At 54.8% G+C, this 25112-nt stretch overlaps 7 protein-coding genes across 7 annotated transcripts; 5 read left to right on the top strand and 2 right to left on the bottom strand.

Moving 5' to 3' along the window:
* Nucleotides 1-79: 79 nt before the first annotated feature.
* N656DRAFT_777424 (T-complex protein 1) lies at nucleotides 80-2328 on the top strand. Its single transcript, XM_064814819.1, has 4 exons — nucleotides 80-293; nucleotides 391-1783; nucleotides 1833-2006; nucleotides 2069-2328. The coding sequence occupies exons 1-4, from the start codon at nucleotides 235-237 to the stop codon at nucleotides 2084-2086; spliced, it is 1644 nt and encodes a 547-aa protein (XP_064671825.1). The 5' UTR covers nucleotides 80-234; the 3' UTR covers nucleotides 2087-2328.
* A 5889-nt stretch (nucleotides 2329-8217) lies between these two features.
* On the top strand, nucleotides 8218-12074 carry N656DRAFT_705821 (uncharacterized protein; the record flags this gene model as incomplete). The annotated part of the gene is made up of 5 exons (XM_064811305.1): nucleotides 8218-8461; nucleotides 8646-9002; nucleotides 9059-9737; nucleotides 9816-10775; nucleotides 10835-12074. The coding sequence occupies 5 exons, from the start codon at nucleotides 8218-8220 to the stop codon at nucleotides 12072-12074; spliced, it is 3480 nt and encodes a 1159-aa protein (XP_064671826.1).
* Nucleotides 12075-14081: 2007 nt separating this feature from the next.
* Nucleotides 14082-15270, top strand: N656DRAFT_822753 (UbiE/COQ5 family methyltransferase; the record flags this gene model as incomplete). Its single annotated transcript, XM_064818424.1, has 2 exons — nucleotides 14082-14815; nucleotides 14858-15270. The coding sequence occupies exons 1-2, from the start codon at nucleotides 14551-14553 to the stop codon at nucleotides 15268-15270; spliced, it is 678 nt and encodes a 225-aa protein (XP_064671827.1). The 5' UTR covers nucleotides 14082-14550.
* An 806-nt stretch (nucleotides 15271-16076) lies between these two features.
* N656DRAFT_580164 (uncharacterized protein) lies at nucleotides 16077-16977 on the bottom strand. The gene has a single exon (XM_064810169.1). The coding sequence runs from the start codon at nucleotides 16813-16815 to the stop codon at nucleotides 16351-16353; it is 465 nt and encodes a 154-aa protein (XP_064671828.1). The 5' UTR covers nucleotides 16816-16977; the 3' UTR covers nucleotides 16077-16350.
* N656DRAFT_750214 (MFS general substrate transporter) lies at nucleotides 16869-19570 on the top strand. Its single transcript, XM_064812990.1, has 3 exons — nucleotides 16869-17512; nucleotides 17590-17720; nucleotides 17780-19570. The coding sequence occupies exons 1-3, from the start codon at nucleotides 17298-17300 to the stop codon at nucleotides 19450-19452; spliced, it is 2019 nt and encodes a 672-aa protein (XP_064671829.1). The 5' UTR covers nucleotides 16869-17297; the 3' UTR covers nucleotides 19453-19570.
* Nucleotides 19510-21647, bottom strand: N656DRAFT_777432 (uncharacterized protein). The gene is made up of 4 exons (XM_064814820.1): nucleotides 21101-21647; nucleotides 20551-21040; nucleotides 19891-20468; nucleotides 19510-19791 (listed from the first exon to the last, which is right to left on the bottom strand). The coding sequence occupies exons 1-4, from the start codon at nucleotides 21153-21155 to the stop codon at nucleotides 19634-19636; spliced, it is 1281 nt and encodes a 426-aa protein (XP_064671830.1). The 5' UTR covers nucleotides 21156-21647; the 3' UTR covers nucleotides 19510-19633.
* A 798-nt stretch (nucleotides 21648-22445) lies between these two features.
* N656DRAFT_728565 (60S ribosomal protein L43) lies at nucleotides 22446-23600 on the top strand. The gene is made up of 8 exons (XM_064812600.1): nucleotides 22446-22547; nucleotides 22619-22629; nucleotides 23020-23051; nucleotides 23105-23140; nucleotides 23223-23237; nucleotides 23292-23323; nucleotides 23419-23468; nucleotides 23524-23600. Exons 1-8 carry the CDS (start codon nucleotides 22509-22511, stop codon nucleotides 23585-23587), a joined length of 279 nt encoding a protein of 92 aa, XP_064671831.1. The 5' UTR covers nucleotides 22446-22508; the 3' UTR covers nucleotides 23588-23600.
* Nucleotides 23601-25112: the final 1512 nt, after the last annotated feature.

Below are 25112 nucleotides of genomic sequence, written 5' to 3' on the forward strand. Positions count from 1 at the left end.
ATAGAGAAAATCCACCCCACCTCAGAGACAGATATTTCAGGGGCAGCTGTAGCTTTCGTCCTCCGTAGCCAAGCCTGCCGTTTTGTTGACTTTGATTTGTCCCGCCAACTTTTTTACAGGGCATTCCACAGGGGAAACTGCGGGAAGCTCAAGTTGCAGCTTGACTCGCGAGACGGCCACAGCTTCGATACCAGCAAACCTTGAACACTAGTAGAACTCTTGAAGGCCGCGATCATGTCTTTGAACATTCCCAACGCGCCGAATGCCGGCTTGTTCAAACAGGGATACAATAAGTAAGTTGCTCTTGAAGTCCCCCTACCCCACCATCATTGCTGTTCACGTCACAATCCGCGGTGTTCTGACCGGCTCGACTCCTTCGTTGGTCCACAGCTACGACTCCGAAGATGGAGCTGTTCTCCGCAACATGGACGCCTGCCGTGCCATCTCGTCGACGGTCCAGACGTCGCTTGGCCCGTACGGCCGCAACAAGATCGTCATCAACCACCTGCAGAAGATGATACTTACTTCGGACGCCGCCACCATCTTGCGCGAGCTCGACGTGGTGCACCCCGCCGCCAAGCTGCTCGTCATGGCCAGTCAACAGCAAGAGGCCGAGATGGGCGATGCCACCAACCTTGTCATCGTTCTGGCCGGTGAGCTGCTCAAGAAGGCCGAGGACCTATTACGCATGGGCCTGAAGACGTCCGACATTGTGACCGGCTATGAGCGAGCGCAAAAGATTGCCCTTGACACCCTCGAGGAGCTCGAAATCGACAAGGTGGAGGATTTGCGGTCGCAGGAGGAGCTGAGCAAGGCCATTCGAACCGTCATCGCTAGCAAGCAGAACGGTAACGAGGACTTTTTAGCCAACCTCGTCGCTGAGGCAGTGCTCTCGGTGCTCCCCAAGAACCCGGCCAACTTTAACGTCGACAACGTTCGCGTTGTCAAGATTATGGGTGGGAGCTTAGAACAGAGCCGTGTTGTCAAGGGAATGGTGTTCCCCAAGGAGCCTGATGGATCGGTCAAAAAGGCCAAGAAGGCCAAAGTCGGCGTTTTTACGTGTCCAGTGGACATCAGCCAGACTGAGACCAAAGGTACCGTGCTATTACACAACGCAAAGGAGATGTTGGACTTTACAAAGGGCGAAGAGAACCAACTTGAAGCGATTATCAAGGAGCTTCACGACGTCGGCCTGCGCGTCATCGTGGCGGGCTCTACAGTGGGCGAGCTGGCCATGCACTACCTCAACCGTTACGGTATCCTGGTCATCAAGATACTCAGCAAGTTTGAGCTGAGAAGGGTCTGCAGAGTCGTCGGCGCAACCCCGCTTGCCCGGCTGGGGGCTCCCATGCCTGACGAGATGGGCAGCATTGACGTGGTTGAGACGCAAGAGATTGGCGGCGACCGGGTGACCGTCTTCAGACAGGAGGACGAGGCGACAAGGACAGCAACGTTGGTCCTCCGCGGCGCCACCCAGAATCACCTTGATGATATTGAGCGTGCCGTTGACGACGGCGTCAACGTCGTCAAGGCCATTACCAAGGACGCCCGTCTTGTGCCTGGCGCGGGCGCTACAGAGATTGAGCTCGTTGAGAGGATACAGGCTGTGGGAGACAAGACGCAAGGGCTAGCGCAGTATTCCATCAAGAAGTACGGTGAAGCATTTGAGGTGGTGCCGAGGACCCTGGCCGAAAGTGCCGGTTTGGATGCTACTGAGGTTCTCAGTCGGCTGTATGCCGCCCATCAGAAGGAAGACGGCTGGTCCACGGGTGTCGATATCGAGGTGCGTCTTCTTGGTCTATGATATAGATTCTTACTAACTCTCTGCTTAGAACCAAGACCACTCGGGCACCTTGGACGCCGAGGAACATGGCATCCTGGACTTGCTGGTGTCCAAGCAGTGGGCTATCAAGCTTGCCACCGAGGCTGCCCGGACGGTTCTCTCTGTTGACCAGATTATTGTTGCTCGGCAAGCTGGCGGGCCGAAGCCCCCAGGGCCTAACCCGGTGAGTGCCGAACGATCTTGGTGATTATGACAGCGAATATGGCGCTAACTGCATGCTGGCAGAACTGGGATGAGGACTGAGGACGAGCACATCTGGTATAAGTCTGCCGCTCGTGTGATGGCGCACGAAAAGGGCATGTTGCAGCTCAGGGCGCGAGAAGATGCAGCACCCCAAGTCTAGAGCAACGATGTCTATAGAAAAATTTAATGTACTTGGACTGATGGAAACCGTGCTTTGAAGCCTTGTGGTTGAGATGCCCTCGCTTTTTCCCCTTTCTGCTTCCACGAACAGGGCTGATCACAACAAGATGGCCTCCTTGGCCCGGATAGCCGTTGTCAATGCCAGTTTAAGCGATATAGACCGTTAACCAACAGATCAAACGATTTCTCTACCCTCCCTCTCTGATTCTCCTATCAGGAGTTCTCTCTCTTAGGGTGTTCTCTAGCGCCGGAGGTTGTGGGGACGTTCACTTGACATGCAGTAACTTGAGATAAACAGCAGTTACCGACATGACCGCTCACAGAGTTGCCGGTGAGCTACGTGTCCGCATACGCTTCGGCATTGAGCGGCATGAGGTTGCTTCGTCAGTTCGCCCATGTCTCTTGTGATCGCCTGTCTGTGCTGATCGTGATGATGGTTCCGTCTGGCAGGCCTCGCTGAGGTGGATCTGCCGTGGGTACGGACAGACAGGTGCCGAGAGCCTCATGGTGCTCAAGATCCCCAAACAAACACCCCATCCTACACGAACATACCTGTAGCTGGGAGAAAGAGGATCGACGTCTAGGTATCGCAAACCTAGCCCTAAACCATCTAGGACGATGTCTGCCCCGCGGGCACATCCCATGTCATGCGCAACACACGGACACAACTCACATGCGCGAGAGCAGCTCAGAGTAACCCATTCCGGCCTAGAGTCCAAGATGGATCAACCAAAGCTGCGCATTCGCTAACCTGCATTGGTAGGTATGCCGGGCAGCCCAAGGCGAGTCTGGGTATACAGCCTGGATGCTGTTTCTCTCTCTCATAGGTATGGCAACTGGAAACGGGATTCCTTGTAGTTGGGTAGGTGATGACGGGACACGGACGGGATTCCGTGTCAAAGCACCAACCCACATGCAGCCGGAGCTCAACCTGGAAAGGCTGAGGACGGTTCTTGAATGCGAGAGGGTCTGATTCGGGTCCGATCTCGATATCCATACCGGTAACGTTACTGTTGTGTAGTTACCTTGATAGAAACTATGATCGGCTGCTGTCATCAGCGGTTACTACCGTCGATCGGAGGCCCGCCCGAACCATGGAGGGGTCCTTTGGATTCTGCAATGCCGGCAAATGCAACCCTTTGAATGCACCTATGCCAGTTGGGTCTTGGGGAGATCATCGTTGTAGCCTCCAATGGTATCCTCCTTCATGCGATCTTCAACATGGTAACACGAAGAAATCGAAGCAGCTGTGGAGAACTCGCCGTTCAAAATTTGTATACTGCTGATCTCTGGGGTAATGGCGGATACACTACAGTACCGGAGTCTGATGATCTGGGACTTACATACCTTACTCCGTACATTACCGGGCCGAGAAACCATCCATTGCCGTAGACTCGAGATTCAGCTTCGAGATGTCGCGCACGGACGAGATGTCTTGTGCAATCCGAGTGGTTTTACCCAAGCGGTCTGCTTCCCCAGGCAGCCAAGCAGTTACACCGCAGCTCTAGGATCTCTACGATTCCATTGGCATATTTCCCCGCGGATTCAGGGAATCAAAAGAGACTCAAAGAAAGTCGAGGGATAACGATTTTTGGATCACTCACGTCTGTTCGGCTCTTGGTAACAGACTTGGAAACTGAAAAGCCATAATACGTATCTGCCTGGAAATCGAATGTTTCGTAGATGAAGCCAGTCCCGATTGAGCCGCAATGGCCATAAGGGTCTGATAATGAAATTTTATGCCCCAGCTATAATCGACAGCCGATTTCTGCCGTCTCTGGCAGCAGATGCAGTAGGTACCGGTAGTGTAAGTGAAGCTACTTCATCCAGAGACAGCACAGATCCTAGTCGCGTAGTGGTGGGCATGAGAGGCTCCCCTGGACATGAAACGAGCAAATGAAGCAGAGAGAACTATGTATCAAAGGTGAGAATGCCAAGTTGCGTGGGTTTTGCTCACAGCCAGGTGTGAACTCCGAGCGGACCAGATCCGGTAACGTTAGGACTTAGAGGTTAGGAGGGGCTTTCCACTCAGCCACTGCGGATTGTTGTACTGTACAGTACTTTACTGTGTATGTGGTGTAATTTACATACAGTATGGAGTACAATGTCCCAACCTGGAAGTTTTCTAGACCAAGAGAGCCAAACAGTCTCTGCTTCTTTCAAGTCTATTCAAGTCTAACGACCAGCAAGCATTACGTTATGGCCGGTTAACCAGTAGTTTCCTGTAGACTCCAGTGGGCTAGTTCGGATCTGCCAACAACTGCCTTGCAGAGTTTGTTCTATACTAGGTACCTCCGTAAACATGTCTTAGTCAATGAGAGCTTCATTTCCGAAGATACGCCTAGTGTAGTGTAGAATCTGCACCTGCTCTCTTTGTCTACAGAGACATGAAGCTTTTATGGCTATGACACTAGTGTACGGAGTAACGTTGGTCAATCGTGCCTTGGCAGAGGACTAACGTTAACACCGCGAGTCAGTATTGAGGTGGTTGATCTAGGCTAGCGTTTGTCCAGACATCCATGATTACAGCTTGTCGAAGGAACCATTGATGAGAGTCCTGGACGCACAATCAAGGCTGCCTGTATGTATGTATGTGCATCTAGCACATCTAGCACACTACTTATCCTGGCATTGCTGTGCTTTTGTATGTATGTATTGCCTCTTCAGCTCCTATCTTCTGCAAGGTGCGCTGACCTCTTTCTCCTTTTCCCTCGGCTCATCCTGTGACTTGTCACTGGTGTGTATGTACCGGTATGTACTTGTGCAAGATACCTGATGGATGAATTCCGATTCGGCTCCCAGAGAGGCGAGTGAGACAGCAATGCCCTGCAAGAGACCCTACCTGAGGTGGCAGCATCTCTCGCTATCCCTATTACAGACTGGTGCAGCGTGTCGGGTCCCTGGAGGCGCCCGCGTGGATTCGCGACTTACACTAGAAGAAAATCACTTGCAGAGTCTACTCATACAGTGGTATGGAGCTTCTCTATACGTGCTCGCTGGTCCATACCCCGGGGCGATGGATGGGCGAAATCAGGGAGAAAGTAAGTACCGTAACCTGGGCACGTATGGCTGTGTGGTGTAACTCCATGTACTATTATCCTAACCCCTTTTTTATGCAGCATCATCCAAGCACGGGATGTCCTGACAGTTCGCGTCATGAATTGTAGCAGCTGCCTGTGGAAGAGGAAAGTGTACATTAACAATCTTTCCCAATGCTATCTCTCCTTGACACTCAAGTTTGCGGACCGCAATCCTCGTGGGGATAGCATGGTAGATGGTTGGCCCCATCTGTTGCGGGTCCTGCATCGCTAAGTGCATCACTGGCAGCATGACTTCACCGAAAGGACGGGAGTACTGAACTGAAGCAACAGCGACCACAGTAAATAAACGACATGCTTCGGTGAGCCCTCTTGGATGCAAAAGCGCCTTTTGGATGTAAGGAAGCTCGGCAGTGCCTTGCGCTAATCTGGTTCAAAAACCTTCTCTGGAGGAGGCGTGGGCCCCATCAGCAATCTGCGACTTCTCTGCAACTGATGAAGATGGCGGCCTGGCGATATGGGGCTGAAGCGGCAAGGACCCGCTGGAATCCCACCGCCACGTGCTGGCAAACGCCCCGGTTCAGCGTACCTGCCAAAAAGGTACCGAGATGAGCGCGATCTGCACGTGTATTGTATGTACAGTACAGTACATACATTGTAAGGTACGGTACATATATTACCGAAGGTACCGAAAATCCTAGGACCTCTACTCCGTACCCGTATGATATTCCATCTTACGAAGGCTCGGAAGGTAACGGTGACCTTGACTAAAAACGCCAAAGGATTCGTTTCCGCGCCTCATGTTGCTACTAGCCACAACTTTCCCCCCTACAGATGGAAAATAACCTAGGGGGTGTGACGTTCTCAGTCTTTTTAAGAGAGCGGAAGTGCGGTGGGCTTTGTGGGAAGCACTGCTATGTATTTGTGAGAGCTCAAAGTGAGCTTTGCATAGTCGCCTCGACTCCTAGCATCGGCAGGTGTAGGTGTAGTCGTTGGAAGGTAGGACGAGTTGGCAAATCGGTTATATTCTTGAGTAACCTCCTTGGCAACCTCTCATCATGTGCCGTTCCTGGTCATCGTGGAGACACGGACATCCAGGCATCCAAGCTCCCAAAGGTGTCGTCGGCATGCCGAACTGAAGTTACATGGACAATGGAAGAGCCAATCATCGGTTGTCAGTAGCTTTTGGTGAGAACATCCTAGCGGGGCTTGCCCTTCATTGACGGCAGCACAGAAGCACAAAAGCGGCGTGAACATGCCCTTTCTGTGAATTGATAGCGTGAGCGCCGCAGCGCCACATCTTGATGCTCTCCCGCCCAAACCGTCGTCTAAACGGACTGTTCGATGTCTAACGTTACTTGATGGAGACGTTTATAATTACGAAGTACGAAGTACAGAGTACCGTATTTGCCAATTACTGCAATGTATGATACGTGCGTACTTGTACTCCTTAGGTGCGGTGGCTTTCATACCGTAATATGCTGTATTATTCAATACATGTCTGACCAACGTTAGGCTCTTAGCCACGCTCAGGCTGCCCCTGAACCATACGCTGAACAAAACCAAGAACATCAATTAATTGCAGTCCCAAAAAATCATCAACCATGAAGTGATGAAAGCCGAACCCCTTGCAATTCTGGACGAATATAAGAGGTCGATGCCTTGTAGGCCCAGTTTATCACGTCGTGCGATGAATTGATCTAGGACATGTCAACCCCACTATGAAAGCAACAGGAGCAGGGAGCAGGGAGCAGGGACAGGGCTGCTAACTTTTCCCCTATTGGCTTGCTAGCTTCGCATCTTGGACGCCAACCAGCCACTTGCGCCGAAGAACTGGATGGTCCACAAATCTTCCCTCCCTCCCCTTCAGGTTCGCATGCTTGTGTTTCTCAGGCCCTCCCTCCCAACTCTCCCCTCCGTTGCGTGATGCAGCCCGGGACGGAAGGGAGCTTGTTGTGCCTGCAAATTCTGATCGCATCGGCACCGTGTTAAATGTTAATAAACCTGGAAATCTCTTCTTGTGGGCCCCATTTTCAACCCTCTGACCCTTTGCAGCTCCGGCCCCCTTCCCATACACTCTCTGGGACAAATCGGAGCGCCCATGAGCTACGGCGACCCGCGAGGCACTTGAGACTCAAGTAGCAGCGCCGTTTTGCGGCAACGAAGGAGACCTGCGACGGCTGCAAAAAAAGATTGCAGGAACGGGACAAGCTGTTTCGTTGCATCCACCACTAAAGTTTACTAAGTTGTCCCGCACCCGACCAATTGGCACCTTCGGCAGTTTCCGCCAAAGTCAGCTTCACCACCGCCAAGTCCAAAGAAGAGGCTGCTCCGGACGAACTGCGATCCCGCCTTGCAGAGCTCTCAGCAACCAGCACTTGAAGATACGCACGAGACTGAAGTTCGCGACGACTCGGACACGGATTGGCCCTAATCGGTCTTCCACCATCATACATAGGTCATACGTCAGTCGCGGCCTCACAGGTTGTAGACCCCCATCCAGGCTCATCTAGACAGCCCAACTTTTGCCTGGAAGGAACAAAATTCTCGGCACTGGAAGTTTCCATACGGCTTCCGATTCAGTTTCCGCCCAATTTCCATCCTTCCGGGACAGTCATGCCCCGCTTGCTACCCTTGGATCTACTCCCGCATTATTGATACGGCCCCTGAAACACGGCCCCTCCATCGTTGGCCCCAGGGTTGTGCGCCGCCTTTCATCTGGGGCAGGTTGACGGGCACAACGAGAGAAGGCGAATTTCATAGTCTCTGACGATTGCAGACCGACTGGCAAGGCAGCAGATTCCCCGGGAACGCCCAAACGACATAGCAAACGCGACCTGGCTGCCCGCCGACGATTACATAGTTCCTACCATAGGCGCAGCGAGGCGCTTGGTTGCGCAGAGTTGTGAACCAAGGAACACTTAGCAGTAGGAAAGGCGAAAATAAACCGCCCTCGGCGCAGAGTATCCCCACATGTTCAGTAGATCGCATAGATCGCACAGCAAGACTCAGGGTTTCGCCAACGATCAGCACCGAAGGACGCGCGACATTCATCGGACGGTCTTGGGCGAGCTAGGCTTTGGCGGCTCCGATTCGTCGACTGCTCGGTCTGGTGGCGGCAACACCTGGGGAACAGACTTCGACCGCCCGAGTTACAATTACGCTAACAGCGTCGCTTCTGCGAGGTCCTACGGGGCAGCGTCATACCCGGAGAAGAGTAGGTCCCCGTTTCCCCCAGAGCAGCGTCCTTGGTGGCGACTAAGCCCTGATTCGACTGTGCCATATTGCTGCGAGCCGCGTGTACACACACAGTTGCAGTCAGGGCAAAGTAGTCACTGGCGGGCAATTGCGCCGCCGCAATCCGCAAGAATAGGTGACTGACCTTCGGCTCCGACCCCTAGGTCTCTCAATTGCCTCGGGGACTCTCCGTGCACCGTCTCATCGCTCCTCGGCCTCGGCCAGCTCAAACATATTACGCGACGGTAGTTCGAGATCAGTTACGGCACCGGGCATCATGAATTCAGACAGGAGCCGGGCGCGCCGGGAGCGTACGTTTGTTGGGAGCGAGTGCGCCGTGTGCGAAGAGCCGCTGGAGCACACGTTACGCGGCGAGAGGATATTGCAGTTTTCCTGTTCACATGTGTCACACGAAGCCTGCTTCTACGAGTTCATTCGTGAGTTCGAGTCCCAGTACTGTCCGACATGTAATGCGCCGCTACATCTGGATACAAGTCGTGGGGGAAATGTGCTGGATATAGGTAAGGACGTCCGAAATGCGAGCATCGAAGGCCATGCTAACACAACGGGGGACTAGAGAAAATCAGCAACATGGTGCGCGCGGCGTCGTCGACCGATTCCAGGTCACAAGGGACACCGACTCCAACAGCTCATCACTGGGAAGAACAACCTGCCCGGCCGCACAGCCGGGGCTCAGGTGCGCGGGCGGGCGCCATGGGCCCCGGCATCGCGGTCAGGGGCGGCGGGCGCGATATCCGGGAGCCGCCGTCATCAGATCATCGCTATAATCCGCAGAGGCATGCTCGAAGCGACAGCGAGGCTACGGGCGTAGCATCATCGGGCGGCTATCCCGAGACAACACAGAGCGGACCAGCGCGCCGACACGATTACGACGTCCAGGCCATGGAGACATCCCTGGCCAGCCCTCGAGCTGTAACACGGAATCCCATTCCCGCTCCCACCGTCACAGTCCGCTCCGAGTTCCCGACCATCAGCAAATCGCGGGAGCAACAGACACTCACCTGTCTAGTTACGGTTGAGGTGCCCGACAATAAGTGGCGACCGGATCCTGAAGACCTGCAGACAGCGATACCGCCCCCAGCACCGCCGAGGACCGAAGAGACCTTTGCTCGAGCCCCGTCTCCCACCCGCAGCGCGCCCCGCTTTTACCCTTACGAATCGCCCGAGGTCCTGGCAGAGATGACCGAAAATCTGCGTAACCGGGTTGACAACTGGCACGGCCTGGATTTTAGCCGGTAGGCGCACAGTCCTTCCTGCCCAAAAGCCCGGCTTGGTGATTTTGGGAATTATGGGTGCTGACATGGCTTTACTAGATTCGGAAAACTTCGTCTTTATGGCACGCTCCGGGTGGGGAAAGATAAGGTGTCATGGCAGGAGCTGGAATGCTTCCTCTTCGCTGAGATGCTCATCTGCGTCAAGGAGAAGAAGAACGTACAGCCGGCTCAGGGGCAGTGGGACGATGATTCTGTGCCGCGCAAAACGACTCGGTGCACTCTTAAAGGGTCCATCCTCATCAAGAAGCATCTAAACGAGGTTACCGAGACGGGAAATATCGACGAAAACATCCTGACGCTTAGCCTATCGGTTGCCGAGCTGCCCCAGTTTCATCTCCGCTTCGAAAACCGCAACCAGCTCAAGCTGTGGCAACAAGCTCTGCTCGATCTTAACGCAGTCGAGACCTCACCCGTGCGCAGCCCTGACTACGACCGAGGGGAATTTTCCGAGACGGACGAGGACGACTGGCAGCGAACATCTGGGTCTGGCCGGCCGCAAAGGGTGTCCTCGGTGGCTTCATCTTGGGGTGGTGCCAAGTCCGCGACGACCGCTCCAACTGAGTATACCAACTTTGCAAGGAGCCCGTTGCCACCGTCCGTCCACGTGCCTGTCGATGTCGTGGTTGTGGTTCCTGTATCGGCGTCCATGCAGGGCGTCAAGATTAATTTGGTCCGTGATGCGCTCCGTTTCATGGTGCACGCTCTTGGCGAGCGCGACCGCATGGGGCTGGTTACCTTTGGTTCTTCCGGCGGCGGCGTCCCTATTGTTGGTATGACAACAAAGGCATGGCCCGGTTGGAGTAACGTCCTGAACTCGATCAAGCCCGTGGGCCAGAAGAGCCACCGGGCTGATGTTGTTGAAGGCGCCAATGTGGCCATGGACCTGCTCATGGGTCGCAAGTACAACAACCCCATTGCTACAATCATGATAATCAGCGATGCGTCAACAGTCGATGCCGACAGCGTTGATTTTGTGGTGTCACGAGCAGAAGCGGCCAAGTATGCTTAACTACTCTCTGGTGCCTTTCCTGGTTTGATGATTACTAACGAGCTGGTAGAATCACCATTCACTCCTTCGGCCTGGGCATGACCCACAAGCCAGACACCATGATCGAGCTGTCGACGAGAACAAAGGCGTCGTACACGTACGTCAAGGACTGGATGATGCTACGAGAGTGTCTAGCCGGATGTCTAGGCGCCATGCAAACACTGTCGCACCAGAATGTCAAGCTCAAGCTCAAGCTGCCTGAAGGGTCGCCAGCCAAGTTTCATAAGATCAGTGGCGCGCTCCAGATCACGAAACGCGCAACTGGCCGAGACGCAGAAGCGTCTCTCGGGGACCTGCGTTTTGGCGACAAGCGCGACATTCTGGTGCAGCTCGTCATTATGCCCGACAATGCCTCGCAGGAGCAGCTCCCGCAGGATGCTTGGGATAATATTGTGTCAGGATTGGAGGCTTTGGGAGGCCCCGTAGACCAGGACGAGCAGCGGACAGCCTCGGTGGAGGAAGTGCCCCTGATCCAAGCCGAGTTGATCTGGGGCGACATCCTGCGCGATGGGACATCACAATACACGCGTCCAAGCCTCTTGGCCATCACCATGCTCCCAGCAGTCTCCAACTCAAAGAAGCCGTGGGGCAATGCGCCGCCTATTCCACCCCACCCGCACATTGTGCAGCGCCGGATGGAGCTGCTGACATCGGACATGTTGACCCGCGCGCTCACGCTGGTCAGCAGAGGTCAGCACGACCGTGCTCATACCCTCCTAAATGAGACGAGATCTATCTTAAAGGGTCTCGGAAAGGGCGGTTTGCCTCCGGTACCTCCCCCAACGTCCGGAAAGTCTCAGCCGTCGACCCCTCACCCGGCGACTGACGGCTCGCCCCTTATGGCCGGGACGCCCGATCGTAAGAACTCGCCGTCGCCGACGGGAGCAAACCCGCCCCCGAGCGCCGGCTTCTCGGCGCAGCTACTGCCTCGCAGCAGGTCAAACGACGGGCTAGGTCTCGGCGGCATGAGCACGACGGCGGGCATCGACGCCAACACGGTAGCGGCGCTCGACGCCGAACTCGAGTCAAGTCTCGAGTGGATCAATCACCCAGCCGTGTTTGGGCGCGACAGCCGCAAGGCGGTGCTGCAGGCGATTGGCGTCATCAGCTCCCAGCGGGCATTCACTTTCCGCACGCCCATCGAGGCTCTGTGGGCGGGGCGGGTAAGCGGCGTCAAGCGGCTGACGGACAAGAGCCGGGAGTGGAGGGAAGAAGGGGGCGGCGAGGGCGGGATTACGGAGGAGGCGTAAAGGCGTTCTCCCGGTCCTCTCCGTTTCGCCATTTCCTCTTTCCGTCCCGTTTCCGGTTTGAGAACTGTCCAGTCCAGTTCGGTGTGTGGGACCTTCCTCTTACGTACGCTGCCTTCCATTGCAGGGGGCTTTTACGCCGCGCATGCGCAGCTGCTCACGAACCATACGCACGCAGCGATCACATCCCGATGGGAGCCCGGCTGCCGTGTGATCCTCAGATTCCCGTCCCGACACGATACCGACCTGCGTTACCAACGCCCGTTGACATCGCCAACTCGTCCCTTCTCATATACAGACAGCCCTTTGAAATGCTATAGACAAGGACGACGAAGGAAACGACTGATAACCAATAAATCGGTCTAGGGCTGTTTATGGCGATGTATTTCTGTCTATCCAGCCGCGACAACCTATTCTCCCTCCCTTTTCCCACCACCCACACCATTCGTCATGATTGTTGATGCTTACACTTTGCGCCGTCCCCGCCCTCACCACTGCCCAGGACGTATCCAGGCCCTTCTTTTTTCTTGTGTTGGTGGATTTCTGTATTAGTTAGGCTGGCTTGGGTTGGGTTGCACCTCTGCTTCTCGGCGCTGGAAGATACCATTCTGCCCTTGTTTTCTCTTCTTCCCCCTCGATATCTGCCTTGGTACCCCTTTCCCTCCCGGTATAGCGCCCTTTTATTTCTTCATTTCCGGCATATATGGCCTGCCTAACACCTTTAGGCGTTGCTTGTTTTCTCTTCTTCTCTTCTGTTCACTTCTCTTATTCTTGCTCTGCCAAGCCTCGATTTATCTTTTTGCATATGCTCTCTAGGGCCTGTTGAGCCTCTTCTGGATACATAGGTGGATTGGTCTGCGGGTAGGAACGAGGGGATCACGTTGGTGAAGGCTGGGATGTGGTCAGGATATGGCAAACGTGGTATTTTGCTGGAGTGACGGGGCTGTATGGAGAGGCAAGGTGGAAGGCTGGGGAAAAAGACAATTCTGTACTGGCATTGAATTGAATTCCTACTTGGGGGGTCGAGTTTGGTTCGAGTTCGGTCATGATACATGACATGGCTCTCATGCTGATGAGGTAAAAGAACCTATTGGAATTGATGAGACAAAGTTTGACTGCGTTCCCCTGTCTACCTGGTTTGGATTTGGGTAGAACCTGATGTGATGTGATTGCTGATGTTTCAGAGACGCATCTCTCGCCGCCCGCTTCATGACTGGCATACCTGTGTCCTTTCTGCCTTCTGGTTCTTCATTTGACACTTGGTGGCCGAGGAGAGGGCAGGGCAGTGAGTTGTATGGAGCTCATTACGCTCATTACACTCAGAGTGGCATGAACGCCAGTCAAAGAATCTTACGCCCCCAGGAGTCACTCAGTCAACTGTAGAAGATGCGGAACACTAACATGGATCACAGCATGCCAACAACAACCATTCGGAGCGTTTTCTTCATATGAACCAGAACGGGTGCATTACAAGCACCGCTCTTCAACCCCAAGAGAAAAACACTCCGAGTTGGTCCGGCACATGAGTATATGACCGAGCAGGAGGGTTGGGACCGGCAGCTTGGCTGGGGCTGAACGAGCGGCTGAAGCGGGGACTACGAAGTACCGTGGCATGAAATTGAATTGTGATGGATGCGTGTTGCGCGTTCACTCCATGGCGCATTCCGTCCGTCTCCTTTGGGCTTTTCCTCGATTGGCCGTTTCCATGGACGACCCGAGGGATTCAGTTGGTGATGCAGCAGCAATTGAGAGAAGAACAGGACAGATCTCAGGCTGGGCAAAAACTTGGGCCTCACTCCTCGCTAACTCCTCCCGCATCAGTCACTAGACTGCGTGTCTCTAGCGCCACGCATTAACGAATCATGAACGTTGATGGCAGGAAAGTGATATACGTGGTCTTTTCAAGGCAGCTTATCGAGGGGATGTCTAGCTCACAGGTGGTGTAACCCATTGAAAAAAGGGTCTAGTATGTGCGCTAGGACGTGTATACCGAGGCCCAACCACCCCTAAGGTTGATATGCACTGTATAAACTCCAACACCACATGGTGTCATGGTCAAAGTCCTTGATCATATCAGGGCCTGCAGTGCGAGGGAACAGCTCGCAGCCGATGCTTGGCAACTCCAACCACTCCTCCCCGGCAGCTTTCACCGCACTATGAGTCAAGTGTCTCAAGCAGCTCGAGATGAGCCACTACGCAATCCTCAATGCATCTTCGCACGCGAGCCAAACTCTCCTGACATGTGTTGAGCAGGAGAGAGCAACCACAGGGCTATAAAGCCCACTAACCATTCCTAAGTGTACATACATCACAGAACTCCCTCGATTAGTATAAGGCAGACTAATAGGCTGGTATCCGTACTGGGCATCTGGATTCCAATCCCAACACCACCAATTGTCCATCATCTGTCCTCACCCATCTCTACTTAGTCATCCCTAACTCCGCCACAAAGGAAGCGCATAGCACTCCATCCAGCACCATGACCAACACCGACAGCGACGTCCGTTTCTGGGACAGCGGCGCCGAGAAGTACTCCAAATCAGCCATCTCCGACCTGGGCGGGTACGAGCGAACACTAGACCGAACTCGCGAACTGCTGCGGCCAGACAGCCGGGTGGTCGAGCTGGGCGGCGGAACGGGCGCCACGGCGCTGCGCCTGGCGGGCTGCGTGCGGAGCTATCTGGGGACCGACATCGCGCCGGCAATGATTGAGATCGCCAACCGAAGACTGGCCACCGGCGACAGTAACCCCGTCACAGGTGCGGAGATGATGAGCAACAAGACAGCCCCGCCGCCGCCGCCGGGCCTGGCGTTCCGCGTCGCCACCGCCGACCAGCTCGCCGCTGAGCCTGACAACCGGTTTGATGCTGTACTCGCCTTCAACTACCTCCATCTGGTCCGGGACCTGCCGGGGACACTTGGCTGCGCCAACAGGATGCTTGGACCGGGGGGTCTGTTCATCTCCAAAACGCCGTGTCTGAGGGACATGAACCCGCTGGTCTGGTTCGCTGGGTTGCCTCTGATGCGCGCCGTGGGGCTTGCCCCTTACTGCAGCGTGTTTTCTGCCGCAGAGCTCAAGGATAAGATTGCCGCGGCTGGGTTTGAGATTGTTGCTACCGAGTATCATGCGACGAAAGGCAGCGACGCGCGTCCGTTTATCGTGGCGAGGAAGGTCGCGGTCAAGGAGGGGCAGGTTTGATCCGTGACTGACTGCGAGAGGAAGACGTGGCTGAGTCTGATCGAGTCGTTGGTCTGTTTGGATCATGTATTCTCTTCTAGGTCCTGGTAATTCTAATCACTCTACTCAGATCAGGGGATGGAGTTCGTTGGCTGACCTGTATGAGGGTCCGGGTTCTGACCATCTTCCGTTGATGCCTATGCCCTCAACTTTGTCGACTTTGTGTAGGCCGACGGGGCAGGGTTACCTTAGGTACTTAGCACTTGACTTGCATCGTGATGTTCGTCGCTGCTGTTGTTGGGCATTGCGCTTTCTCGATCATGTGTGCCTTACACAGCAGGGTGAACCAGCAGAGGAAGACCCGAGCACCAGTGTGAAGTCGGTGGGTTTTGACACGAGACCAGTGATGGGATATACCGAGATGGCAAGGCTTCAGATTATCCATGGCCAATGCTACAACTTCATCGTCGGCCCTAGTGCCTAGCTGTCTCGTTAGTAGGCGGATCAAGCTCTGAAGATGTGGAAAATTCTTATTGCTTACTGAGATTGTCATGATCCTCGATCGCGAAGCCTAGCAGGAAGCACCGAGGTATCCAAGAGACTCGAGGCCAGATCCGTTGGTACTGCTTCTTCCAGTCACGGTACTTCGAACGGCTGCAGCTCCTGTTAGTGCAGCCAAACTTTTGTATGTAAAAACGATCCTCTCGACTACCGCTCTTAACAGAACTTTCGACCAACCGTTGTACTGTGCTTTCCCACGGCTTCCAAATTTTCAGAGCATCACTTATCCAAGACACCATATCTGGCAAAACATGCTTCCATGTCTAACTCCATAATTCAAGATCAGACAGAACTCATGCAAATTGCTGTCATCACCCTTGGAATAGGCTTGACTGTGTCACTAATGGTGGTTCGGGTGAAAGATTGCGGAACGGCCCGCTGAAGGCCCTGTACCAAAGCTAAAGTTGACGGGCAGCCGACCCGCCCGGGATAGCCGATCGGCCGGGGAGATGGCGCAACCCTTTGTCGCTCCAGACCGGGTAAGAGGGCGGGACTGGGCTAACCTTGCTAAGAGTCGGAATCTCTAATTCATCCTTTCGCTCAGACGCTGCGCATCGCGAGGAATGAGGTTCCGGTTGATAGCCTGGTGAGCCTGGTACTAGGTACTGCGCTGTCACTGTTGTGTGATCCGCAAAGGCCGGAAACAGCGCGGGCCTGATCAAGTGTTGGTGTCCAAACCCTAAAAAAAGCAAGTGGTCGGGAGGAATTCGGAAACGACAACAGCCATGGGTTCCTAAAAAGGCGCACAGTAGCAAAATTATCAGATGATTTCGATAATCTACAGCCAATGGTAGACCCATCCGGGACAAGGAGTTGCATGTTTGATTGCGTAGTGACATGCGGGTTGCCGGCTTGGGCACGGCTCATTCCTCTCATCTGACGATGTATCCGTATTTCTTGGGTCGAGCAGGCCGAGTCTGTGAGTAGCTCCTTCCTTCTCGTCGTCGACTTTTGGTACAACAGATCGGGCACATACACGTGTAAGAGCGAGGCAGCGATACACATGTACTGTACCACGAGCGGTATCTGAAACCCGGACAGTTGCACACGGCCACCTCAGCTTGGTGTAGCGTGGGGGAACCGAAGATTCAACAAGGGGGCTCAACTGGAGCAATGAGTCAAATAATCCCCAGGTAAGGTAAAATTAGCCACCGATCTTACTTCGCAAGTTCCCACTGAAATCAATCTTTCTGATCATTGGCTCCGGGTTTCCTGAGCCCCCCAAAACAGCAGTCACCATTCCCGGGTCAGCCGACTGAACCCTGAACTAGCAACAGCCCGTGTGACGCTCGTCGAAGGCACACTTGCTCCCGTCTCACCAAATACGCCTACCCACTGTAGGTTGATGATTTCCACAGGGACTCAGCAACGTAGTTATTCTTGAACAAGCCGCCTCGACGATTTGAGGCCATCACAGATGCATCGTCGTATGCGCCATTAACGACTTTCCGTTCCCTCTTTGTCTCCGAGCACGGCCCGCGCAGAGTATGAGCAGCCGCGGCCATGACGACGCCCAGGCGCCACTCATCTCTAGAAGGGGTGCTGGCGGTGAATACGACGCCGTAACCGATGACAGCTCGACCGGGCCGGAAATCACCAGCGGCGATGAATCGGATGGGTCTGATGTGCAGGACGGCGTGCGGCGCATTGAGGCCGTCGCCCGGACCTGGTCGAAATGGGGATTGGTGATCGCGTACATGGGGTCCGTAGACTGTTTGGAATTGACAAGCCATATTCTCTCATATGAGTGCGACGCTAACATGTCATCCGTTGTCGAAGCATATTTCTCATGGCGTTCACCATCTCGCTCGAAGGGCAGGTGACTTACTCCCTGGCCGCCTTTGCCGTCAGTTCGTTCAACAACCACTCTCTGCTGTCTACCGTCTATGTCGTCCAAGGCGTGGTCAATGGTACGTGTCGGATCGAAATAATTGGATTCAATTGCAGGGCAACTGATGCGTTGGGCCAGCCGTTATCAAACCCCCCATGGCCAAGATTGCAGATGTGTTTGGGCGGCTTGAAGCCTTCTCAATATCGATTCTGCTCTGCATCTTGGGCTATGTCCAAATGGCGCTTTCACAAAACGTCCAGACGTATGCCTCAGCGCAAATCTTCTACTCTGCCGGCTCGACAGGCCTCCAAATCCTCCAGCAGGTCTTCATCGCCGACACCAGCGACTTCTTCAACCGCGCCCTCTTCTCTAGCCTGCCCGACAGTCCCTTTCTCGTGACCGTCTGGATTGGCCCTGCCATTGCCGCTGCCATCCTGGCCAACTGGACCTGGCGCGTGGGCTACGCCATGTGGGCTGTCATCCTTCCAGTCGCCTTCCTACCCTTGGCCATGAGCTTGTTCCTAAACGGCCGCAAAGCCGAGCGAATGGGTCTGCTCACCTGGAGGCGCCATGTCAAAGGCGACGAAAGCCCGCGCTCAGCAGCGAAAAGGCTCTTTGATGAACTCGACGTAGCCGGCATATTCCTCCTCTCGGCCGGACTCGCGCTGATCTTGATACCCCTGACCCTTGTCTCCCGCTCACCCTCCGGCTGGCTCGATCCGAAGATCTTGGTTATGATCTTCACCGGCCTCGCCCTCCTCATACTCTTTCCGGTATGGGAATCCCGCCCGCACCTCGCTCCGCACCCTCTCCTCCCGCTGCAGCTGCTCAAGTCTCGCACCTTTTGCGCCGGCTGTGCCCTGGGATTCTTCTATTTTGCCGTCTTCTACATCGCCGTGCAGCCCTATTTCTACTCATACCTCCTCGTGGCACTCAACCTGCCCGTCTCGGCCGCGGGGCCCATCACGCAGACCTTCTCCTTCGCCTCGACCATCGCGGCGCTGGTCGCCTCGGTCTTGATCCGGCGGCTCGAGTCCCCCCGCCCGCGGCCCTTCATCCTGACCGGCGCCTTCCTCTACCTCGTCGCCGTCCTGGCGCTGCTCCTCACGCGCACGCGCGCCGCCTCGGTGCCCTCCCTGTTCGCCGCCCAGACGGCCCTCGGCGCCGGGGCCGGACTGATGCATGTCGCCACCCAGCTGGTCGTGCAGGCCGCCGCCGCCACCGTCGAGACGACAACCCACTCTCCCCATGGCCACGGCCACGGCCACGGCCATGCCCACGCCCGGCAGTACGTCGGCGTGGCCACCGCCTCGTTCCTCACCACGGGTCAGGTCGGCGCCGCCGTCGGCTCGGCGCTGTCGGGCGCCGTGTGGGGCCGGCTGGTCCCCGCCAAGCTGCGCGCCTACCTCCCCGACGACGTCAAGTCCGAGGCCGACAAGATCTACGCCAGCGTCGTCGTCGCCTGCGGCTACGCCTGGGGCTCCCCCGCGCGCGAGGCCATTGCCCGCTCCTACCAGGAGACCATCACGGTCCTGCTGTGGGTCGCGCTGGCGGCGTGCGTGCCCGTGCTGGTCATGGCCGGGTTGGTGGGCGAGTATCGGCTTGATGGGATTGAGGGCGGGAAGAAGGTGGTTGCGGTTGGGGGTGGGGATGGGAATGGGATTGGGTCCGGGGATGGGGATGGGAGTGGGGGAGATGTGGGTATGGATCGAGGGGGTTCAAGGTGGTGGCCGAGATGGAGGAGACGAAATCAGGGGACTTCCTATGTCCGTGTTGCCATCGATCGTGGGGAGTTAGACGGTGCTCGATAGAGGATAGAACGGCCAGTTGCTTGGATGATACCCTCTACAGTTTTAGTTTTTTGTTTGTATCTATTGATACGTAGCGCTGTTTATTCTATTCAACAGCGATTATAGGGTTTGTAGCGAGTATTCAATGCAGCTTAGCAGGAGTGCCGCCAACCTGGTCTCCATCTCCCGCGGCATTACCTATTCAAGAGTCCAAGCGCTTCGTCTCGATATGAAACCCAGCACGATCCAGCCGGTCAATAAAGGGCTGACCCAGACAAGCAGGAGTATACACGCCGCCATCGAGCTTGACATCTTCTTGGAGAAGCGTAGCAGCAGCCTCGGCAAGGAAGATTCCCGTCACTGTTGCATCCAACACAAGTCAGCAACCAACCAACCAATCAGCCTCAACAATCGTAGAGAAAGCTGGTAGTAAAATCACAAAGGAAGGAAAAAGCTCACGGTAATAGGTACTCCCCCTGAACCAAGCCCTACAAAACGCCCTCTCCTCTCCCTCCCCCTGTCGATCCGCCCTCCCAACACCTCTGTACTCAATCTCATCCATCTTAGCCCTCTCCGTATCCGGCCCTTCACCCGGCGGATGCCCCCACCTCCGCAGCACCACTTGCCTCAACCACAACGGCAAAACCATGACCAACCGCAGCAGCACCAGACCGAAGTGGAGCCCGATCCCGTGCAGCCAGTTGCGCGGCCGCATGTACTCGCGGAAGGAGAAGTGCGGGCCGTACGCCTGCTCGCGCCGCGGCGATGGCAGCGTGGCCAGCAGGCCCCAGGTGCGCTGCACAATGGCCGCGTCGGTGGACGACGCGATCGAGGTCGTGAGCAGGCCCAGCCCGGGCACCGTCACCAGCCCCGTGAGGCGGGTGAGCAGGGAGGGTTTTGCGGGGCGGGATTGCGGGGAGGTCGGTTGCGGAAGCGGGGACAGCGCATAAGGTTTGTAGGCGGCGCGCAGGTCGGCCAGGGTGTACATGTCGAGGAAGGTGACGAAGGTCGTGAATGTGCCGCCTGACGGTGCCGATCTTTTTCATGAGAGGAAAAGAGAAGGGTTACTGGTTAGTTCGCAGGAGGGCTGGAAAACGGGAGGGAGGGAAAGCGACTCACTTCAAAGTGTGGATCGAGACAGTCACGTCTCGCGTATCGGCCGAGAACTCGGATCGGATGAAAGAGGCCAGCGACCAGGTGACGAGGTCCGGGGGCGCCGACTCGATACCGATCTGCGGAAACATGATGGCACCACTGGCTTTGGCGGCGGCCTCGTACTTCTTGAGCATCTTGGCCACGAAGGGCACCTCGCCAGTCACATCCAGGTAGTGCGTGCCATTCTCGGCGCAGGCTTTGAAGGCGTGCTCGCCTAGCTTGCCGTAGGGCCCGACGGTGGTGATGAAGATGAAGGTTTTCTTGGCGAGGCGGGCGAGGTCGCTGTCGGTCAGACCGCAGATTTCAATTCCCGGCTGCCGACGGTCCGGGTTCAGCTTCTGGCATCCGGCGACCACATCCTCTAACTTCTCTTGTGAGCGCCCCGCTACTGCCCACCTCAGATCGGTTGACAGGTGGGTGGTGATGTACTGGGCGGTATATTTCCCGGTGTAGCCTGGTATGATACACCGTTAGCTTTGTGGACGGCGAGACTGACAACTGGTTCGTTCCTCACCGGTTGCCCCAAAGACGACAACATCATATTGGCGGTCGTGTTTCACAGGTGGCATGGTGGATTGCCCTCAACGGTTGTACAACTTGTATCTAATGCACCGATTGATCTGGATTCTGGTGCGTACGAGTACAAGCACTCAATTCACCATGCGGTGGTACAGATAAAAATGAGAACGAAAATGCAGGCCCGCCCAATGTAGAATGACCTCAACACGTCTTGAAAGCTCGATTTCCCGGGACAAGGTGGCGAGATCGCAATTCTGGAGGTTGAAGTTGCAGAGCGGAGATCGCCGTCGTCTTCAAAACCACGCGCCTACCTTGAAGCGAAGAATTGACTTCATAGCCTCCGTGCCAATGACACCGCTATGACCCCAAAGTATCCCGTATTCTAGACATGAACCTGCACGCACGCAATCGAGTTTGGCCGGAACGGGCAAGCACCGCCGAAGCGGGTGGCAGGTGGACCGTTCCCGTCCCGTCACTGAGATTTTGTCCGGCGATGCTTCCGAATCTGTTTCGTCGACACTGGATAACAATTTTGATTTCTGGGCGGTCGAAGAGTGGTCTCCATCTCTATATGCAATCCACTCTCCGAGAGGGCATGACTGTATTTTACTGTAGGCACTGTATACACCTCGAAGTGTAACCAATCTTACCGTATTCATGATTCGAATTGATTTGCAGTACTTTGTTCAGTACTTACTCCAGTACTTGTCGGTACAGGGTAACCTGCAGATAAGAATACGAGCCATAAGAATAACCTAGGCATAAGAATGAAAATTCAGCTCCCGAGCGTTTTATTATAGGACATAAGAATAACCTGGAAAACGGAATCATTCTTACAGATCTGCTTAGTAACACACACATATTCTTATGTCCAGGTAGGGCCAAGCCTAGAAATGCCCCTGAAAATTGGTGAAAATAGGGGAGGGAATGGGGTGGATGGTGTTTGTTACTGGGACTGCAGAGTAGGGTTAGGGTTATATGGGGAACGAGGGTTATGTGCTGAGGGTTAGGGCTATATGGGGAACCTGGTATTAGGAATAACCTGGGTATAAGAATCAAATGGGCCGTCACGGACTTGATTCCTATGTGCAGGTTACCCTGTACCTCAGTAGGACTCGTCAGGACTCAGGAGTCTCAGGAATGAGAGCAGCAGAGGAGACTGGCTGGCGTTCAGACGTTGAGAACTTGAGATCAGAGCCCCTAAGCCCCACATTCAGTAAAATGCCCTGCCCCACATTTCTGGCAATACTTCGGGAAAACCTATTGTGCCAATCCCCGCTGCGAGTTTACAGCCATGCCGCACACCAGAAAATTACGGTGCACATTTCTCAAAATCGTCGTCGCCCGCCAACATCTAGCGAGTCGCTCTTGAGGGATCACGTCCAACCATATAAGCAGACAAGATGTCCAAGCGCACGAAGAAGGTCGGCATCTCCGGCAAGGTAAGTAATCATCAAAATTGAATAATTGTCCAGCGGGAGTGCCTCTGACGGGTAGCTGACGATTGAAATAGTACGGCACAAGGTTGGTAACCCCAAGATTTCCTGAAAATTCAACCCCCGACGTCTCGACGAGATGCCGCACAAATTCCCCGAAAACTTGTCGAAAATATCTTTCCCTGCGACCTGGAATCCGGATCCTCTAAACGATACCCAAACTAGAGGGTGCTGCATGAGATTGGCAATTCTGGCAGGAGAAGGGAAATACGCCATGGAATCCGTGGACTAGGAAGCGCTAGGATTCTAGAAGAGGCTTCACCGACAGCCTTGATTTGCCTTGTTAGCAGCATCGTCCGAGGGTCCGGTTTAGCCCTGCCACAGGGTCCATGTCCGCCAGAGTCGCTATCGTTGGAAAACGCCGTGTGGAACGGACAGCATTGCCGAGCATTGGACCTGGTGCTAACTACAAACTCAGATACGGTGCCTCCCTCCGTAAGCTGGTAAAGAGTACGTATGAGTTCTACCTGAATTTGTCCAGCAGTTTACTAACAGTCCTATAGAGCAGGAAGTTTCTCAGCACGCCAGGTACACTTGCAGTACGTCTCGCGCAGCAACAACTTCCCAACCCAAGCAACCATATGGCGATGACACATTTGCTGACATATCGGCTTCTCTCAGCATTCTGCGGAAAGAGTGAGCGAATCTAGTCTACAGCAGTTTCCTGCGTATATGCTAACTCCTTGACAGACACTGTCAGGCGCTCGGCTGTTGGCATCTGGGTAATTACCCCTCCTGTCGAATGACATTCGGGTCCTGTTCTCGAGTGCCTGGACATGTTCGCCTAGCCTGTCTTGACTAACGCACATTTTCACAGTCGTGCGGGTCGTGCAAGAAGACCATGGCTGGTGGTGCTTACACGGTAGCGTGAGTCAACCCTGGTGGTTTCTGTAAGCCGTGGGGAGTCTAACCAATAATATAGAACCCCTGCTGCCGCTGCGATGCGGTCAACTCTCCGGCGACTTCGCGAGATCACCGAGGTTTAGAGGGGACGAAGTGGGGTTTTTGCTTTCGGGTTTGGTGTCATGGAAAAGGACAACGGAGGCTCTGCAATACACTTTCAGCCGTTAGGTTCGGCGGGTCGATCAATGAGAATTCTTTGAGCAACGACTCCACGGTTTCGTGTCACAATGTCGCATACATGATATGGACGAAAAGCACACCGAGACACTGCTTCCGGATCGCAGTGAGAATCCAGGAATTACCATGTCCGGATTGTCGAATTGCCCAGGCATGCTTTATTGGCACATGTCTCTTACCGTTTGTCTAGGGTGATTTCGGTGAGTCGCTCAATGACGACAAATCTCAATCCCCGCCCCCAGCACGGTGTGCTGTGCCCCGCCACGTCATGACAGCAGTTGCCCCATGAGACTTCACGCTACTTGGGCATTTACTTGTAGCTGTTCACCAAAGGAGTCAACCTCGCTGGTGAGCGACTTCCCCCGGCCTCGTCAGAACCCCTCCCCGCCCGGCGACGGCTTCATTCGAACTTTAGTGGCCATCAGGTAGGAGTCACAATAATGGAAGAGCCGAGAAATTCACAATATCATAGCCGCCATGTTAGCAGGGTTCGCAAACCGTGCCAACGAGCGCAGATGACGGAATCAGATGGTCAGTGGTGTCTGCTGGCAAGTGAGATCCATCTCGAAATGTACCGCTGGGTGTGACTCCCTTATATCGGTACCTTAACTTAACAGACGAAGTGAGGGGAGGGGCTGTTGGGCATGCTAAAGGCACGGACCCGGCTCCGGGCTACACATTTCCACCATGGAGACTTCCGTCGATAATTACAACCTCAGTTGAGTGGATGGGGCCGTTAATCGATCTCGTAATAACGACGGCGAAGAGCTGCCCGTTTAAACGCAAGGTGAAAGACCTTGAGACTCGTTCACAGTTCTCGAGAAACGAGCTTAGTCACTGGGAAGTAGACTTGGCACGTGAAACTTGTCAGCTCTTACTTTAAATGTGCCTCCGTCGATTCTCTTTACCATTCTCTGGCGGAAGAGACGGGGAACTGACACCGCATTTCATTCAGCACTTTTCCCATAACTACCTAGAGGTTTACGGCAAGCGTCCTTTTTGTCCAGTTTGGCTCAGTCCAGCCACATCCTCCCCCCACTCCGCTTGAAGAGCTCAGTCAGCTGGCCGCCCGGAATTGCTTTCCAAGTTGTTTAAGACCGGTGCAACCCTGGACTATCTAGGAAGCCTTGATTGGTTGCTTCTCGTCTGCAAAAAGGAACCTCTCTGGCTGCCGTTCTTTCTTCCCTTTTTTTCCTCTCTTCCCCAGAAGTGTCCAGCGGCCCACTCTCCTCCCGCTATCCAGCGTTCCAGTGTTCCCTTCACACGCCCAACCCACACTACAGTGCCTAGGTTACCTGACCTCACCTGCCTACCCGCCCAAGAACCCACTGCAGCCCACTTACACCACACATCATCCATACCGGCTCAACTCTTTGCCTCAGGAGCAGCACGAAACATTCACACTACGGCCAGCTCCTGAGCCAGATCAAA

Source organism: Canariomyces notabilis (assembly GCF_033297395.1).
Source record: "Canariomyces notabilis strain CBS 508.74 unplaced genomic scaffold N656scaffold_6, whole genome shotgun sequence".
Classification (NCBI taxonomy): Eukaryota; Fungi; Ascomycota; class Sordariomycetes; order Sordariales; family Chaetomiaceae; genus Canariomyces; species Canariomyces notabilis.